The sequence below is a fragment of the Leopardus geoffroyi genome, chromosome C2, assembly GCF_018350155.1.
Source record: "Leopardus geoffroyi isolate Oge1 chromosome C2, O.geoffroyi_Oge1_pat1.0, whole genome shotgun sequence".
Classification (NCBI taxonomy): Eukaryota; Metazoa; Chordata; class Mammalia; order Carnivora; family Felidae; genus Leopardus; species Leopardus geoffroyi.
In genome coordinates this window covers 122162141-122181203 of record NC_059333.1, presented here as the reverse complement: position 1 = coordinate 122181203, position 19063 = coordinate 122162141, and the positions used below count along the sequence as shown (strand labels likewise).

The window sequence follows — 19063 nt, the reverse complement described above, 5'->3', positions numbered from 1 at the left end:
ATTTCTCATAATTAGTGTTTACATGAAATACATGTGGTATTACGAAGAGAGTAATACAATCAATATATTAAGGTGCAGTAGGGAACATAGAAAGATGCTGGACTTGGGAAGCAGTTAAGAAAGTAGAAATTAAGTCTTGGCCCACTTTGTACAAGTTGTAGTACCTCTTCAGCCTTATTTTGTTAATTTCTTACATAATCTTTTTGAGCCTTACTTTCTTCTTTAAGGTGTTTTTTCTCAAAGGCAGTTGTGGGAGTTAGATACATTTTGTGAAAATAGTGGGTAAAGTGCAAATGCTACATAAAAATCAGGTATCATTTTGAGGATTAGCCTGCGGTTGGCCTGAGGATTGTCAGTTTCAAACAGAACATAGTTGGAAAATTTGACTGTCCTAAGTCTAACATTAATACCCAGAATTATTATCTCGGTCTGTGCTTTCTTTGGTTAGTTAGGGGAATTTTTAAATTTTGATTTTTTTATACCCAATTTAATCGAATGAGTCATTATCATTTCTTCTTGACTCAGCACACCATATGCACTTCACCCACATATATGATCTGTGGGTTGTGGAGAGAAATAAGGATGTTGCTCAGTAGCCCACATCTTTCTACAAAGAATGCTTTCAGCAACTCTCATGAGTTTGTCTTAGCCATTAAGGAATGCAAACCCTTAGATATTAAACTAAATTTGTGGACTCAATAATATTTAGTGAGGAAATTGAGCAGACCATTAGGTTAGATTCTATGTCCTCTGTAAATACCAGTGACTTTATCCATGGAGTGGATTAGAAGATGTTGGGTTTTAAGGTCTAAAACATTTTCTACAGAATGATACAGGAGCTGTTACTGAGAATCAGAATAAAAGACTACAGAATTGTGGGAGACTTGCCCTCTATTTATGAATCAGATTTGAAGTGGAAACCACAGTCATTTCCTTGTTTCTCATTCATGCTTCAGCAGAGGATGTGATGCCATAGATCTAGCTTGGTTTGTAGTTTCTCCTTTAAGGTTCACAACACATTCTTTTCCTGTTGAGAAGCCACAGCAGTGTTAGTATATTATCAAACCACAAAATGTACCTTGCTGGATACTTAGCCAGGGGATTTATGCTAAATATTGTTTGGTAGTCTCAGTACTGATTATGGCGTTCTGATTTTAAGTCCTATTTGAGAAATGTAGCATAAGTGAGTAAGTGCACAATAGATGTATTTGAGGTAGGTGGTATATAGGCATACATCTGCAGACCTGTGGAAAAGCTTTAACCCTTTGAATATATTGATTTGTATTTAAAGATAATGCTTTATGTTGTTTAACTTAAATATACCATTAATTTTCTTTTATTCTTTCTTAGCATCATGTCATGTCACGGGTTGCCTCTCATAAATGGACAAAGCTGTGACCCTTATGCAACAGTTTCTCTAGTGGGCCCTTCTAGGTAATGTGTTTTTTTTTTTCCCCAGCTTTTATTTAAGTTCCAATTAGTTAACATACAGTGTGTTATTAGTTTCAGGTGTACAGTACAGTGATTTGACACTTCCATACAACATATTTGTATATGCTCATCATAAGTGCACTCCTTAATCCCCAGCTGCCCCCCTACCTCCCCTCTGGTAACCATCAGTATGTTCTCTATAGTTAACAAATCTGTTTCTTGGTTTGCCTCTGTCTCTTTTTTTCCCCTTTGCTCTTTTGTTTTGTTTCTTAAATTCCACATGTGAATGAAATCATTATGGTATTTGTCTTTCTCTCACTGACTTATTTCACTTAGCATAATACTTTGTAGCTACATTCACATCATTGGTAGGTAATGCTTATTGAATTATGATTAGATTTTATTTTTTTACCTCTAAATAGTTTTCAAACATGCCCTTATTTTCCATAAGTACACTGATTTTTATCCAGAAATGTAAACATCTCTGAATCTGAAGATTCAGTATGTATATGGACTTAACAAATGATTTCCTTCTTTGACAGTAGGTGCTTCATTACACTGAAATGATCAGTGGTTGGCTTCTGTTCGTAACCTGGAGTTCAGAATTCAGAATAGGAGAGTGAATTATTATTAGATTTTTAAGTTTTAAAAGTTGACTTAAGAATTACAAAATTAAGGTTCTAAGAATAAATCCTAAATAGATATTTATGACACAAAGTAATGAATGCTTTGAAAGAAAGCTCTTTAGTGAGTTCTGTTATACACTTGCAAACAACCAAGTCCTGTTTTTATAGAAAGAAAATGGTTGCCATTTCGGATCTGCTAGACTCTTAGACTGTGGGGAACAACATGAGTTTTATAGTAGTTAAAATATACTTTAAAACATAAACGTGGCCTTCTTCATTCATCATTGGCCTTCCTACCTTCAAATATCTTAGATTTTATGCAGGTAAAATTCTGTTTCAAGAAATGCTAGCCCAGAATAGCAAGACAGTTTCCATATTTCTGTCTGGAAAGTGGTTCAGAACTAAAAATGCCTTTTCTACTCATGGCATCTGTGCTCTACAGAAAGAATTCCAAGCTGTAGACAGACTGCTGAAGTACCAGAACATGGTAAAGTGCACCATATCATTGATTTAAATTATTTACGATAATTTATGGAAAAACCTATAGCACTTTGTATATTTTATATTTTATAACTTCATTATGATTTCTTTCAGAGCCTGACTAGACTGAAATTTGCCTACAACTTGAAGGTTTAATCAGGAAACAGCAAAATATTCCCTCCACACCAAACATATACATACATACACAGACACATACCCCTTCCCCCCACCTTCAGGCTCTCTAGGTATTCTTTTTATTTATTTATTTTTATTTTTTTCGTAATTCCAGTGTAGTTAACATACAATGTTATATTAGTTTCAGATGTACAAATAGATATTTTTGTTTTTTAGGAAGTCACCCGTTAAGTCACTTTAAGAAATGTATTTATGTATATATATGTCTATAAAGTACCTAGCACCTTGCCTAGTACTTACTGGGTGCTTAAACAACAGTGTGCTATTATTGCTATAGATGGTTTTAAATTTGAAAGCAGATACTCAATCCTTTAACATGCATGCTATCAGAGGGACTGAATTTTGTGTGTGTATGCTAAAAATGTTTAACCTAGTAGAGCTGTTTTTTGTTTTTGCTCATAATCTGTAGCTGAAGACACATTCTTTAGTATAATCATTTAGCAACATACAAATGGAAACTGGCATATGAATTTGGTTTTAAAAGTAATTATTGGTATTGATATTGTACTATTGTTGTATAAGATGTTAACATTGGGAGAGGCTAGGGAAAGACTGCATAGGACTTCTCTGTACATTTCTTTTCAACCTTCTCTAATTTTTTCAAATAAAAGGTTTTCTAAAAAGCCACTTTGTAGCTGAGCCCCAAGAAGTAAACTGAGTTTAGTATGCTTTTTGTGTTTCTTGAGTATTTTTCAGCATAAAGGTAGTCTGAATCTCATTGTCTTCCTTCTACCATTCTAAGTTTCTTCTATAAAGTAAGCTTGTCAGTCAGTCTAGTATAGCCATAGAAAGAATAATACAATCTTGTCATATCTGGATATACAAACTTGTATATTCTTTGAGTCTTTAAAGATAACTCAAAATTTTTCTCCAAGTAATATTTAAAAGTATAGTTTTCCCTGAGTCATCTTAACAGCTAAATGGAGGTCAGGCTCCCTGGTTGGAAATAGCATGTTTTATAATTGTGTACTATTAAGTTCTACAAGGTAAAACTCTACCACATTGGAACAGGAATGACCAAAAGAAGACAAAAGTAAAGAAGAAAACAAGCAATCCGCAGTTTAATGAAATCTTTTATTTTGAGGTAACTTTTTGTTTTATATAAATGTTAACATTGAATATTTAATATTGAATGCTGGCTTACTTCTTTTTTTTAAACTATAGCCATAGTAATCATTTAATCAAGTAATACAACTAAGCCTTTCTATTCCGAAAGCAGTAGAATCATGATGTAATATGATGGAGGCCCAATATATAAAACAAATAAAGGTAGAGCTGTGACTGATCTGGGGACAGGAGGACTAGGGCCACACCTACTCCCTAGTCATCCTCAATATCACACCCTCCTCAGTCCTCCTCAATATCCACCCTCCCTACCTTATCCAGCCCCCACCTGACACACAGTGGGCACCAGACTCTTGTGCAGAGTACTGTATGAAAATCAGTAGTAAAGTAAGTATGATATCACTTGGTTGGAGTTCTAGTCACAGTTGACTTGGAATAGATCACTAAATCTGAAATTCAAATTTATCTTGTGAAAGGATAATTTTGTGAGAGAAAACACCAGCCACCCTACTTGATAGAATTTTTAGGAGGCCTACATGTGAGAATGCTTTGAGACCATAAAGTGCTATATGATTAAGTCCTTATTATTAAGTTCTTTTTAGCTAGTTCCCTCTATGGACACATGCTTATTTTCATAGAGATCTTCAGCTGCCTTGAAGTTGCCCCAAAATACAGTGCTTTGGAGTTCTTTACTGTGGAGCATTTGTTAAATCATTTTTCATATCATTTGAAAACTATAGGGAAAAAAAAGTCAACCTCTGATTTCTAAAAGATCATGTTCCAACCATACAACATGTTGCAAGTGAGATTAACATGTAGGGAAGATTTGGAAAAAAGTTACATTGTGTGCTTTTTCCTCTTTTGTGTGTGTGTTTTCTTAATGTTTTCTTAATATTTCAACGTGGGGTGAGGGCACATGTTGCCATTCCTGATGACTGTACTTTAATAAAGAAACATAGGTTAAAGAAAACGCCAGAATTGAAATAAGACGAATTGTGGGGTTGGGGGGAAGGGAGAAAGAAAAACAAAAAAAAATCTACCAGTGTGACACTTTTCCATTTCCTGGCTAAGGACTTTGGTGGTTCTACATTTATCAATGACTATTACAGCTAGCCTGCAGAAAACATGGGGCAGCTTGCAGCAAGCAGATGGCCCTTGGAAAGGCAAGGTCAAACTTGCTTGCTCCATCCAGACAAACCTGTGAGGCCTAGAACATTCATTCAAAAGGCCCCGTTGTTGAGCTGATCATAAAGATTCAATCTCTGTCCTCGAACTAAAGTAAGAGACACAAAGCACACACATGCATGCCTACACAGAGCAGTAAAATGCAGTAGATATTGAAGAGGTCAGGTAAGTTCTGCTCCAGTTAAGTCAGAGCAGAGGAGTATTAGAAAGAACATTTTGAGCAGAGACATAGAGAAAAGCAGAAAGTTAGTCCACAGAATAGCAAGTAGTGATTTAACTGGAGCGTTCTGAAAGAGAATAACTGGAACAAAACTTAAAAGCTAGAGTAGGACCAACTGTGAAAGGCCTTGAGTACCTGACGGAGGTGCTTACATAGTAGCCATTGAAAATGTTTTGAGCCTGGAAATGATAGGAGTAATGCAGTGTTTTGGGAAGAATTAACCATGATCTGTGGGTCATATGTCTGAGAACAGAGATCAAGAAATTGTTATAATTAAGTTGTTAAATAAAAAACAATTAAAAAAAAAAAGGACAATGGGAGTCTGATCCAAGAGAGTAATAAGGAAAAACAAAGGAAGGGACAGATGAGAAAGAAACTGCAAGGGGCAAGATAACAAATGGGTTATAGAAGAAAAAGCAAAGGGAGCAGTCAGATGTCCTAATGGTTTCAAATCTGAAATAAGAGGAAAAAAAGTTAAGGAAAGCATAAGTGGTTTGGTTTGAGACATAACGAACATGAGGTCCGACGTGAAAACCCTCCAGTAGGCAGTTCATGACTGAAATTTAAGATGGGTGATGACTGTAGATAAAGACTCAAGATTTGCTTGCAGAGAGTCAAGGAAACCAAGAGAATAGAGATATACAATATAGGAGAAGAGCAAGGAGGCTCAGTTCTGCCACTTACTAGGTATTCAGCCTTGAGCACATCTCTTAATTGGTCCCTTTAGCTTCCTCATTTTCAAGATGAGGATAATAAATCTAGCTTCAGATAAATCCTGCTTCAGAGCAGGACATTCTGATGAACAAAGAAGATAATGGATGTGAAAGCGCCTTGTAGACTGTATAACACTTTGCAGCTCTTCGAGCAAAATAAAAGATAAAACCTTGGAGAAAACCCATATTTATAGGTTCTGAGGAAGAAGAGGTCCCAGAGGAAGAAGCAAAGAGATCAGGAGGTTGCCAGGGGAGTGCCTGGGTAAACTCAAAGAAAAGAGTGTTTCTGGAAAAGGACGCACAGTTGTACTCAGGTGTTCAGGTAGAGGGGTCAAGGAAGATGAGAGCTACGAATTCACCATCAGACTTGGTGATCAAAAGAGGGGTTTAGGGAGGGTGAGCTGTGAGGAAGCCAGATTATAAGGAGTTACTGTAGTGAGTGGGTGTGAGGAAGTGGCAGCTCTGTAAGGTTGGATTGCAGTTTTAAGATACTGGTCTGTGAAAGGAAGGAGATAGGAAGACCGTAATTTAAGTGGAGAATTTTTCTTAGACTTAAGTGAGGTGAATAAGCTGGCGAAGAAAGCTGTAATTAAAATAGATCGAATGCTTACTGTATATCGTGTGTGGGTGGAGTAGTCTTAGAAAAGAGGAGGCTCATCTCATCTGTTGTTCAGAAGCAATGAAAAACCTTATCAAGTAGAAAGACCTACATGAGAACGGACCTGTTCAGGTGGACAGTAGCTGAAGAAGTGCCTGCCAGTGGCCTTGATATTTTCAGTAAAAATGTGAGATGGAAGCGTAAGGATAGAGTTGGTATCTTGAGAAATGTGGGACAGTCTTCAAACAGCTCTTGGTATGCGCAGCTTCACCAAAATAGAACAGTTTTGCTCTTTGAGTCACCAACAGATTGCATGTGAGCCAGAGGACCTAATGTTGCTGTATATTGAGTGGATAAGGGGGGGGCTTGGAGGAAAGATTGCTTTTGATATTTTTATACTGTCTCATTCTCACTTCCCTGCTACTTCCATAGCTGGTTTTGTCTTTAGCTTTTGGGTAAACTATTACCTACACATTTTCCTCTGTTTATAATAAATAAAATTGAACATTTTAGGGATGATAGTTTTTGAAGTTCATGTAGGAAGAAATTTTCAAACTTTTTTATCAACTAAAATATTTTGTTTGCAGGTAACAAGATCCAGTAGTTATACCAGAAAGTCCCAATTCCAGGTAGAAGAGGAGGACATCGAAAAGCTAGAAATTAGGTATATGTCTTGGAGTTTTACAGAATTGCTTTTTTTGGTGCCAGAAGAAAATCCTAAATTTAATTGAAAAAGGTGAACCAAGCTTAATAGAATTCTCTTTAGCAAGTTGGTTGATGAAACTCTAATTTAAATTCATATTATCTTCTCAAAATCTGATTGCTTTGCAGAAATAGTCAAGGTGTATTTATTTAAAACCAAAGATGACCTAGTTTTCACCTAGTTTATTATAATTTTAATTTTCACAAATATAATTGTTCTTTAAAATTCTAAATCATAGCATAATGGATGCAAAGAGTATATAGAAAAGTAATTATATATTAGCCAATTTAGAAATAATTTTTTTATTCTTCTTAACATATCTGCTGTCTAACAGAAATTTCAGTGAGGTAAGAAGTCTTGTAAGATAATTCAACAGGTGCATGTGTTTGAAGTTTGTGTTATTTAGGTCTTAAGTATATGCTGTTTGGGAGGGGAAAGTTCGATAAGTGCATGTTTAGGTGTGGTGTTAACAGTGTGGTAAAGGGTGCATTAGACACATGTTTGGAATGATCAGGTAATGTATTTTTCTAAATCACCTATCTTTTCATATTAACTGGTTCCAGTTGAGAAAGAAACTATAGTCTTGTGTTGGTTTCTTTTCTCAAATTCAACAAAGTAACTCTAGTTCCCCCTGCCACAGGTTAAAATGAAGCCTAGACTTTGAAACTAAGAAACATAAGTGCTTTCTTTTAGACCCTTTAAAGTGGTTTACTTTCTGTGCTTATCAATAAAAGCTACTGCAATATTTTGTTTTCTTAGTTTAGATAGTGAGGTATATGACAACGCTAACATCTCTTACTCTTAAAGCATGTAAAATTAATGCTATAATACAACCAAAGTAATTTGAAGCTACCTGGTGGTGTGCATTCTCTTAAACATTGTTTGCAAAAAATAAAGCCAGTTTGAAATTTTCAGGATCGACTTGTGGAACAATGGAAACCTGGTCCAGGATATTTTCCTAGGGGAGATTAAGGTTCCTGTGAATGTGTTAAGAAATGATTCCTCTCATCAAGCCTGGTAAGAAGACACATTCTAGTGAACTCCATAGTTGGTCATCACCTTTAATACACTGTATATGCAAATAAATGCTTACAATAAGCATATTTTTAAATTTGTAGTGGAATAAGCCAGGAGTCATTAACTTTAATTGATTTGGTTATTTATTTTTGCAGAAATAGAAGTACATTGATGGCTTTATGACTTGACTTCTAATACTCAGATACAAGAACTGAATTGTCTAGGAATATTGTTCTGTTCAAAAACTAAATCTTAACTCTAAGGAGAAACTGGAAATCATTTAAAACATGAGAGTTGCCCACGTGAGATGATGCTTGGTCACAGATCAGCATCTGCAGTACAGAAGCTTTATTAATGGTCGTGGGAACTGTGGATGTTTGAAAGCAAAGGGTTTATGGTAGAGAATCAGCTGTTTATGAGATCTTACCAGTGATTTTCCTTTACCACACCCCACTGAAATGCACTATGGATGGCCCTGCTATTATTTTCTAAATGTCTAGGGTCCAGATGTTAAGCTGATTCAGTGAACGCTTTTTTCAGATGCTCTGGTGGCTCAACCATGGTTACAGTATTATTTTCATTATGTCTGTTACAGTGACATTAAACTGATGGTAGATGGAACTTCATGTTCACACATTAAACTGATGTTAGCTTCCTCAGGAGAATCGATGTGAAACTATCATTTTTTTCTGTCTACAGTACTTACAAACATGCCCATTCCTGCCCTCTTCCAGTAGGTTGGCCAGTAACCCTCATGCTAGACTTGGGTTTCTACTGAGCATAAGAGAGCAGGCCTTTCTCATTTGCCTCTAAGTCTCGCTGTTTAGAACTCCGTTTCAGTGCCTGAAGAGGAGTTGAAACTGAGTGGTTAGGTGTTTGTTACTGTTGGCATCAGTCTCATTTGTGTTTAAAAGAGCCTGCGTCTCCATATTGACCGTCAGACATTCTTCCCTTTGAACTCTGTTGTCCTCAAGCAGTTATCCCTTATAGATGGATTTTTAGACTCTTAAAATTTTTACTTTATTTTTGCCTCTTGCTAATACATATCTAAGATTTGTGGGTCTTTCTGGTGGCATTTTGTATAATTTCTAAAATGTATCCACAGTGGTGTTGGGGGGGGTTAAACTTACTCACTTTGAAAATTGACGAATAGCGTTTGAGGCCTGTCACATCACCCACCCCACATCCCATGTCTTCTTTCACCTTCCATAAAGTAGCATGCATTTTAAAATGAAAATGTCTACGCTCAGTTTGTCAAGTCTTTAAAATTTTATGGTATGCCACTTGGTACAAAATAAAAAGTGAGTTGTTATGCCGCCCAGGACCCCTCAAAGTGGACCTGAAATGTGTTACCCAGCCTGTATTTTAAGTAAGACTATTTCCAGACAGGCCCTCTAAGTTTGGCAAAACTTTGTCCAACTACTTTGGCAGGTTGTAAAGAACACTAACAGAAATTAGTTTTATTCTAATAGATTTTTTTTTTTTTGCCAATAGTATTTTAAAATATTTTTAAGTTACCTGCCGAAAGTGTAAGTACTAAAATTTATATAGCGTGAAATAGAAACATCTGCCAATTCAATTATACTTCCACAGATATAAGGAAATATAAAAATGTGAATGCCATTTCTTTTTAAATTAGAAATTAAAGTCTTAGGCTCCTTTGTCATTGGTAGAGCTCTGGCATCCCCTTGTGGGATTGATGGTAACTGCATGAAAACACAGGAAAAGCTTTATTTACCTTTAGGATTTCAGGCATATTCTTTCTAATCTTGGTAGTAGGAAAGAGAATAATTACCAATAATGTAATCCTATCATTTGAAAAGTTTCAAATTGCTTTCCTTTTTCACATAATTTCCAGTTAGTATTTGTCTATCGTAGTTTTTCTTGAAAACTGATTGTAATGGTTCCAGTTTAGTTTTATTTTCAAATTACAGCATGATTCAATCATTCCCCATTCATATCTTGACCTTTCAGTTCCTTGGTGATGATGTATGTTCTTTATTCTGAAACTTCTGTCAGATGTGAGTAGCTTGTTAGTGTTGATAGTAGCTAGTTTCAACTTTAACCTTGTAGATAATAGAATTTTACTTGATTTTTTTTTTGAATCAGTAATTACTCACATGCTTCACAGTTCAAAAGGTAAAAATCTGTGCCTTGTGCCAGTCCCTCAGCTAATCATATCCACATTTTCGAGGCAGTCATGGTTTTGAGTTTCTGGAAATATTTTATGAAATACAACCCAATACATATATATCCTTTGTCCCCTTCTTTACACAAATGGGTACATACTGTATCCTGCTCTGCACCTTGCTTTCCTCACCTAGCAGTTTAGTAGAATGTCAGTAAATATTCGTAGATCCCTGGTAGTGGTGAAGAGTATGGACTCTGGAAATGTATTGCCTTGATTCAAATCCTACCTCTGTCATAACTTGGGCAAGTTATTCCACCACCTTGGCTTTGCTTTCTCTGGCTATAAAGGGGATTGTACAAATAGTACCTGCCTCCCAGAGTTGTTAGAGGATGAAATGCACTCATCCTCATAAATGAAGCAAGCTACGAGTGCTGTGGCCGTGGGTGTAGCTCATGCTCTCCTCATTATAGTGATTGCTGTTGTCGTCACCATTCCTCCACAGCAGTACTTACAGAGTTTCTGTCTGCATCCTTTGTTTTCACACCAGTATTTCATTGTTTGGAATGTTATAAAGAGAACCTTAGAGGCAGTCTGGTTCAATCTCAATTCACCAGTCCCCTCCATGTCAGAGAATTAACGTGTGCAAAACCTTTTTATGACTGTAAAATTGGTACAGTAATTTTCCTCTCAATGATTCAACATATAAAAGAGACTGAATATGGGGACATTAAGATTTAAGATGGGTAGATACAATCTTAGGGAGGCAGAACCAAGTTGTAAGTGTAGCACAGGTAATTTTTTTCTACTACACATGAAAAACACTAGTTAAAATAGAAGGGGAATTTTAGAACAATAAGAAAGGATTTCAAAGAGGCAAACATGGGTAGGTACTGCCCATTTAAGTACGGTCAAGGGGGATGGAGATTCTGTTCTAGAAGTATTACTATTTCCTTAGCAAAACTACTGTCTTTGCTGAGATATTAAGACTATTTTAATCTCTCTGTTGTATCCCTGTACTCATCATAGTACCTTCTGATAACATGGCTTTCCAAATAGCTTACCAATAGGTAAAAAATGGGTTAGTCAAATTGACTAAAAATTGTATTAACAGATATAAAAAAGTATATTAGTTGCAGATGGGAGATGGTGATAATTGTTGAAGACAAGTGATAAATGAGGTGAGTCGAGGGTATTCATTATTAATATTATCAGTCTTCTCCCTACTTTTGTGAATGAACATTTGCATGAGAAAATATATTCGTTGCAATAAAAAGTACAGGTATTTTTGCTGCTTGACTTTTGTATTTCTTTTCTTAAACTTAGAAATTGGCATTCTGCTTTAAATATGTCAGTCTCTGTGCTCATCATTGGAGTTCAAGTTAAATTTAAATAAAGCAAGGTATCTGAATTTATAGGTCTACAAAACATATACTGGATTGTAGAAATTGACCAAATAATGCCCTTGTCAAAATGTTGGGTGATCAACCAACTAGACTTTTCCGTAGAGGTACTTCTGGGTCACTTTTGCTAACAGGCTTATTTGCAGTTATTTTCTCAGACAAATCTTTAAGTCATTATTTCTCAAATGGGAGAGTAGAAATTCTAAAGGCTGGTCTTTTGAGATAGAGATTCCTCTTTTGTGGGTAGTGATATAATTTCTGTGTAATTTCTTCTCCCTTTATTATCATCCCCTCATCTTATAAATTTTGCTTGCTTGGTTCTCTGGTTCCCATTTATGTCTTTAATTATATCTTTCTCAGAACTAATGAATATTCTATTAAACCCTTGCTACCTTCTGTTTTTAAACAAGTTAGTGTATCTAACTATGGGAAGGCCATAGATGATAAATATCTAAATATCACCAAAAGTAAATATCAAAATTACTGACAGACCTTTATAAAAAGCATTCCAGGTAGTAGGCAAAGGAGGAATGATAGAATTCTAAAACTATCATTTTGCAGTCTGACTCTAGGCAGTGCTCATTAATGACTGCTAACATCACAAAAGGAGCAGCAGACGTTAGTGCCTTTTGGTAGAACTATACAACACTATACAATCAGTGAAATGTTCTTGCCAGAATATCAAATCTGAATCTAACTAAGCCTCTAGATCTAACTGCCATTATACAGGAAGTACAGAGAGGACAAAGAACATGTTAGTGACATCATGGAGATGGAGTTAGACTTAGCATAATCCCAAATGTGGAAAATTCTAACTACCCAATTTCTTAGAGGGTAGAGGGAATCTATAGATTAAACTTAAGTGTCAACCAGTTACAGTCTATGGACCTTGGATTTGAACAAACTGTAGAAAACTGTTTATGATAAAGGTTAGGAGAGTTTGAACACTATATAATGATGGTTTTTTAAAGTTATGTATAGTGATATATATTGAAATATTTATAAATAAAATTATAAGATGCCTAGAAATTGTTTTAAAATGAGACAGGAATGGGATGGGGAGGAGTAGAGAGAGGTATGGCTGAAACAAGAATAGCCTTGAATTGGTGATATAACTAAAGCCAGCTGATGGGTACATGGGAGGTTCAGTATATGTTACCTTCTTTACTTTTGTATGTATTTGGAAATTTCCTTGATAAAAAGTCTTTGAAAATAACTAATAGTTTTATGATTTTTGTCCTACAAACTTCTCTTGATTCCTTTTTTTTTTTAAAGTTTATTTATTTATTTTGAGAGAGAGAGAGAATGTGAGCAGGAGAGGGTCAGAGAGAGGGAGAGAGACAAATCCAAGCAGGCTCCACACTATCAGCATGGAGCCTGACATGGGGCTCGAACCCACGAACCATGAGATCGTGACCTGAGCTCCAACCAGGAGTCAGATGCTTAACCGACTAAGCCACCCAGGCGCTCTACTTCTCTTGATTTCTAAATAGTTCTCTTTCCTTGGAAAACTTTAAAGCTGTCTCTGTTTTTGCATGTATATTTACATATATATTTTTTGCCTTCTTCTTACCTGAAAAAAAATCATGTAAATCTGATTTCTGCAGATAAAAATATTTTCAGTGTAGTTACACTGTTACTCCTTTAATAATATAAAAAATAAGTTCAAATTTTTACATATATAAGATTTACTTTGTGTGTGGGTTTTTTTGTTTTGTTTTGTTTTTTTTTTTTTTTTTGAGAGAGAGCGAGAGCGAGTCAGAGGGGCAGAGAGAGAGGGAGACAATCAGAAGTAGGCTCCAGGCTCTGAGCTGTCAGCAGAGTCCGATGTGGGGCTCGAACTCACAATCCGTGAGATCATGACCTGAGCCGAAGTCAGACACTCAACTGACTGAGCCACCCAGGTGCCCCTATAAGATTTACTTTATTTTTTTATTTTTTTATTTTTTTTATTTTTTTAAATTTTTTTTTTTTTTTCAACGTTTATTTATTTTTGGGACAGAGAGAGACGGAGCATGAACGGGGGAGGGGCAGAGAGAGGGAGACACAGAATCGGAAACAGGCTCCAGGCTCTGAGCCATCAGCCCAGAGCCCGACGCGGGGCTCGAACTCACGGGCCGCGAGATCGTGACCTGGCTGAAGTCGGACGCTTAACCGACTGCGCCACCCAGGCGCCCCTAAGATTTACTTTAAAACAAGATCATTTATGCCTTCTTGTCGTATGTCTTACCTATTTCAGCTAAATGTGTATTTCTTAAATTCAGTTGTTATTTTTGATTATGCATTGGATTTTAAATGTTTTACTTTTTATCATCTTTTCCTAAATCTGCAAACTAATCAAACTCTCATTCAGTGCTTTTGAGATCTTAATTTTTATATTACCTGTACTTTTTGTTTCCCAGATAAAAATCTATATAAAGCCTTCCATTTCAATATACAACCAGTATTAAACCCCTGAAGATTGGTAGTTGACTACTTATAAAGTGTCCTAACCTTAAGTGAACTTAAGTACTAAGTTCACTTTTTTGGTTTAGCCTTTTTATAGCTTAGCTGTTTGTTTACCTCACTGACTTAGGTGCTCATTCTCATCTCATGGAATTGATTGTGTTTTTACTTTAGGTACTTGCTACAACCAAGAGACAATGGAAACAAGTCATCTAAAACTGATGATCTGGGGTCTCTTAGATTAAATATATGTTATACAGAAGACTACGTACTTCCTTCAGAGTACTATGGTCCTTTGAAAACTTTGCTGCTAAAGTCACCAGATGTTCAGGTACTTTAAAAATCTTAAGTGTATAATTTAATATGAAAAGGCTAAAGTAATTCTGTAAGTAATTAGGAAAAGATTTCACAGTATCGTTTTATTAAAATAGTCAGTATATACATTTATCTGAACCACAGTACTGTGATTCCAGTAAGTGCTTAAAATTTCATCTCTGAGAAAAGTTTAAAAAATTAAATATTCTATGCAACAGTAATAGTCAGTGAATATGCTTGAGTTGCTTTTACAGGCTAGTGATTGAACATTTAGTCATATTTCCTTGATTTTGTGCTTGTTTTCTGCCTTTCTATATTCTAGCCTATATCTGCCTCAGCTGCTTACATTTTGGGTGAAATTTGTCGAGATAAAAATGACGCTGTTTTGCCCCTTGTCCGACTGCTGCTGCATCACGATAAACTTGTTCCTTTTGCCACTGCAGTGGCTGAATTAGACTTGAAGGATACACAGTAAGAGTTATATTAAAATGTTAATTATGTTTGTTAAAATTGGATCCGAGTTTGCCAAATTGTTTGTGTAATTTGAGTTCTTTTGTATTGACCACCCTCAATGGATAGGAGTCTGAAAGGAACTGCTTAGGAAGAAATAAAAGGCAGTTCAAGTTAGCAATGGCATCCACCAACAGCAACATTGACAGTTAATGAAGGATTTTTTTTTTTTTTATTCAGTACTGAAATTTCCTGTTACTAATCTTTGCTGCTGCCTGTAATGATTCACATGTCACAAATAAAATTCCAGGGTTATTTTTTCCCTTCACCCGTTATGTATCACCCTTATATACACAGGTATGACATTATGAAAAGCAGTCAGGTCACTTCCCCTTCCTGTCATAGTACTGTCTTATACACACATACTCCACTTTTGTAGTTCATAAATATAGTTTGCCTTTTTTTTTTTAACTTAATATTTTTGGTGAGTAGTTTGGGTAAGTTTGAAAATCCTAATGGCAACAAGCTTTTAAATGGATGATAAAAATTACTAAAATTGTATGTATAACCAGAGTCACATATCTCATATTATTGGTTTCCTAGCCTTTGTTTACTGCACTTGGTTTCACCTTATTTCTGTTTGTATTTCAGAGATGCAAATACAATTTTTAGAGGAAATTCCTTGGCTACCCGATGTCTGGATGAGATGATGAAAATAGTGGGAGGGCACTACCTGAAAGTAACATTAAAACCTATTCTAGATGAGGTACCGAATATACCTCTGATAATAATAGTCTGTGTGGCCTTATGAAATAGTGTCCCCTTCATGAAGTAACCTAGTGATAGGAATGATACACCCGTTCATGTATTACTGAAAGAATAAGGGTGAACACTTCAGAAGCAGGATAAATGATTTACCTTTCCATCAGTGGATTTTTACTTGAAGAGCACATTGAATATAATCTACATAATGGTTGTTGTTACTGGATTTCTGTTTTTAGCTAGTTTCAGATACGTGAGAAATACATTTTAACAGTTCTTTCGGAGTATTGTACACATTATCTCTGGATGGGGGTTATAAACTTTGTTATAATTTTAACTTTTTACAATTATCAGAAAAAGAATAGTTCTTTTCACTCTGCAAAATTATTTGGAAAAGAGCAATTAAATGAAAAATTAATCGATTTTCCAGATATGTGAATCCTCAAAATCCTGTGAAATTGATCCCATTAAATTGAAAGAGGGAGATAATGTAGAAAACAATAAGGTAAGTCCTTGTTATCTTTATGACTACATTAAAATGGGCCTTCTCCCATATGTGATCTTCCATAATGCTCTCTGGAAGGATGTAGTGCTTCTTATTCTTTACTTAATGCTCATACCATTAGCAGCATTTCCCATGTCTCGTTTTTAGAATATTGTTATTTCCTCATTAGGATTCACTTTATTTTTGTTCTTGATTATCTTCTCTTTGGCTCTGGGAACAGTAGTGGAGTAAGGCTGTATCCGGTTGCAGCCTCCTTTCTAGCCATTCCTTTGGGGTCAGACTGATCAGGCTAAGTGGCACAATGACTTGGTCAATCAGCATTTTCCTTGTGTCTGGGAAAACAATGATGTGAGAGTCACAAGTTTTCTCTGCAGTAGATAAAATTGCCACAGTGTCCATGTGCCTGCATATCTGAGTTATTTCCCTGATTTCTCTTCAGATCATTTTATTCTCTGTTGCTTCTTGTGAAGTTTCTCCCATACATTCACCAGTTATATTTAGCTAGTCTCCATCTCATTTGTTAAATGAAGTCAGGTTGTACATTGTCCTTTAAGTGAGTTTAGAGATGGGAAGCAGAACTTTAGAATACTAGATAGTAGCTGCCAAATCTCATTTTCACTGCATTGTTTTCTGTAAAGGCTGTGGAAAATGTGTAAAGGTTAAAATCCTGATGTTTCCCTTGTTAAATCCTACAGGAGAATCTGCGCTACTATGTAGACAAGTTATTCAGTACGATTGTAAAATCAAGTATGAGCTGCCCCACTGTAATGTGTGATACCTTTTATTCCCTAAGGCAAATGGCTACTCAGCGATTTCCTAGTAAGTGCCTTGTTTTACTAAAACATGCCATTTCTTTTTCTGTATCGGATATTTTTGTGTAGATTTACTGTGGATTTGGCTTATGTACAATGTTTAAGGTTTATAGGTACAGTCTTTTCAAAATAAATACAGCTTTTTAATGAAACATCTACTTTAATTTCCTTACAGTCTCAAAACAAATTGTTTTATTTCAATATGACAACTTTATACAAAGAACAAATAAAAAATCACCATTATTTTTAAGAAAGGCAAACATTTAGAACTGTAACATAATAAACATTTATACTAGGTACTTACGAGATTGTTAAATGTAATAAACAAAAACACCTTTGTAATTTGTACCAGCTACTTTTGTCACTTGTGTGCATTTAAATAATGAGAATTTTTAGTTCAATACAACTGTGACTGGATTTGACAGTTTGTGAATGCTAAGGTTTTGGTGGTAGGACAATTTTACAGAAATGTCTGGAGACATTAGAAACATCTCTGTTGCAATAGACATAGAATTTTGAGATACATATGTTAATCAACACATGCTTTAATTTTGCAAAAGCGGCTATGTCAAGGCTTTGTTTAGAAACGTTGCTATCTCTGATTGTCAATATTTGGAGTTATTCTACTTTTATGCATGTCTGATAAGTAAATAACTTTGCTATAGCTGTTTTTCCAGATCTGCCTGTAATAGGGGGAGGGGAGAGGAGGTAAGGTAGCTACTTAAATTATTAGTCTTACCCAGCCGTGTGAGAGTATAAGCGTATTTCTGTAACCATCTGAAGAAATTTTGCTATTTTACCATGCTCTTTCAAGTGTATGTGTATGTATGTGCACACACAGTGTATACAGTTATCTGTCCTTCCACTAAATTTACCCAGTGGTAAAGTTGTAGGACTGAATTGTCTAACTAACATGTATAAATTCAGCCCTTGATGTCTTTGCTAATTCTACTAAAGACATAATCAACTTTAAGTAAGTATACTAAATCTAGTTTTTACAACACAAATAAGGGGAGCAGAGACATTAAACATATGGCAAGATGCTCACTGAAATTATACTTTTAAATAGTGAGTTAAATCATGACAAACACAATGAGTGTTTATTTTGTGAACACACACAGTCCTGCTCTCATGCCTGCACTACCATATGCATTGTCTCCTACTCTCATGCTCACAACCACCGTATGTGTGATCTCCTGTTCTCACTCTCACACTCACTCATAGGTACTGCTCCCCTTAGGTAAATAATGAAACTGAGGTTTAGAAAAGTTATGTAACTTGCCCAAGGTCCAAGACATGGCCAGCATAAAGAAGGGTCTCCAACCTGAGTCTGGCTTATTCCAAAGAATACAAAGCATACAATAGTCATTGTACTCTACACCACCCACTGATCTTGGCCTTAAAGTATGTTTAATTATGATTACAGAAATGATCTAAAACACATTTTATGGCTTTTTATAAATGCAAATGTGTCTTCTATTCTTTTTGTTGGCTTAAATGTTCGTATGTTTTCATATTCTCAGTAGACTACAATAGTGATAGTTTTGTTGTTAGGAAACATTTCATTTTTTCCCATTTGTTCTTCTGTTACCTTAGGAAGGTGAGTGGAAAGTCAGGGAGGAGACAATGAGTGGACAGCAATTACTAAAGAAGCACAGGTTAAATGACTTGCCCATGATTACCTGTTGAGTGACTTACAAGAGTTAAACCAAATACAGACCTTCTCCCCCCTCACCACTTACATCTGTCATCTCACTGTCAGCTTAAGTGTTGACTCCAGTCTGAAACAAAAGCTGTAGGTGAAATGACAAAAAACAAAAATGGTCTTCAGTTCATCTTCATTTTTATATGGAATATTGATACCTTTTTTAAAGGAAAGATTTTCACTTAGTTGTTTTTATTGCATCATCTTTGATGTTATCAAGACTTTTGAGGGAAAATTGAAACAATATCCTAGAACTGAAAATAATGTATCCTAGTCTTAAGGGTTTCAGTATAACCACTAGGTAG

At 35.5% G+C, this 19063-nt stretch overlaps 1 protein-coding gene across 4 annotated transcripts in view; it reads left to right on the top strand.

Moving 5' to 3' along the window:
- The window catches only part of RASA2 (RAS p21 protein activator 2), a 123742-nt gene that overhangs the window by 70181 nt on the left and 34498 nt on the right, over positions 1 to 19063 (top strand). For all 4 annotated transcript variants that reach the window (XM_045503455.1, XM_045503453.1, XM_045503454.1 and 1 more), the window contains exons 6-14: positions 1351 to 1434; positions 3744 to 3816; positions 7101 to 7177; positions 8132 to 8233; positions 14384 to 14540; positions 14847 to 14995; positions 15626 to 15740; positions 16167 to 16241; positions 16937 to 17060. In XM_045503455.1, coding sequence (XP_045359411.1) covers positions 1351 to 1434; positions 3744 to 3816; positions 7101 to 7177; positions 8132 to 8233; positions 14384 to 14540; positions 14847 to 14995; positions 15626 to 15740; positions 16167 to 16241; positions 16937 to 17060 — 956 coding nt within the window. The remainder of the gene's footprint in view (positions 1 to 1350; positions 1435 to 3743; positions 3817 to 7100; positions 7178 to 8131; positions 8234 to 14383; positions 14541 to 14846; positions 14996 to 15625; positions 15741 to 16166; positions 16242 to 16936; positions 17061 to 19063) is intronic.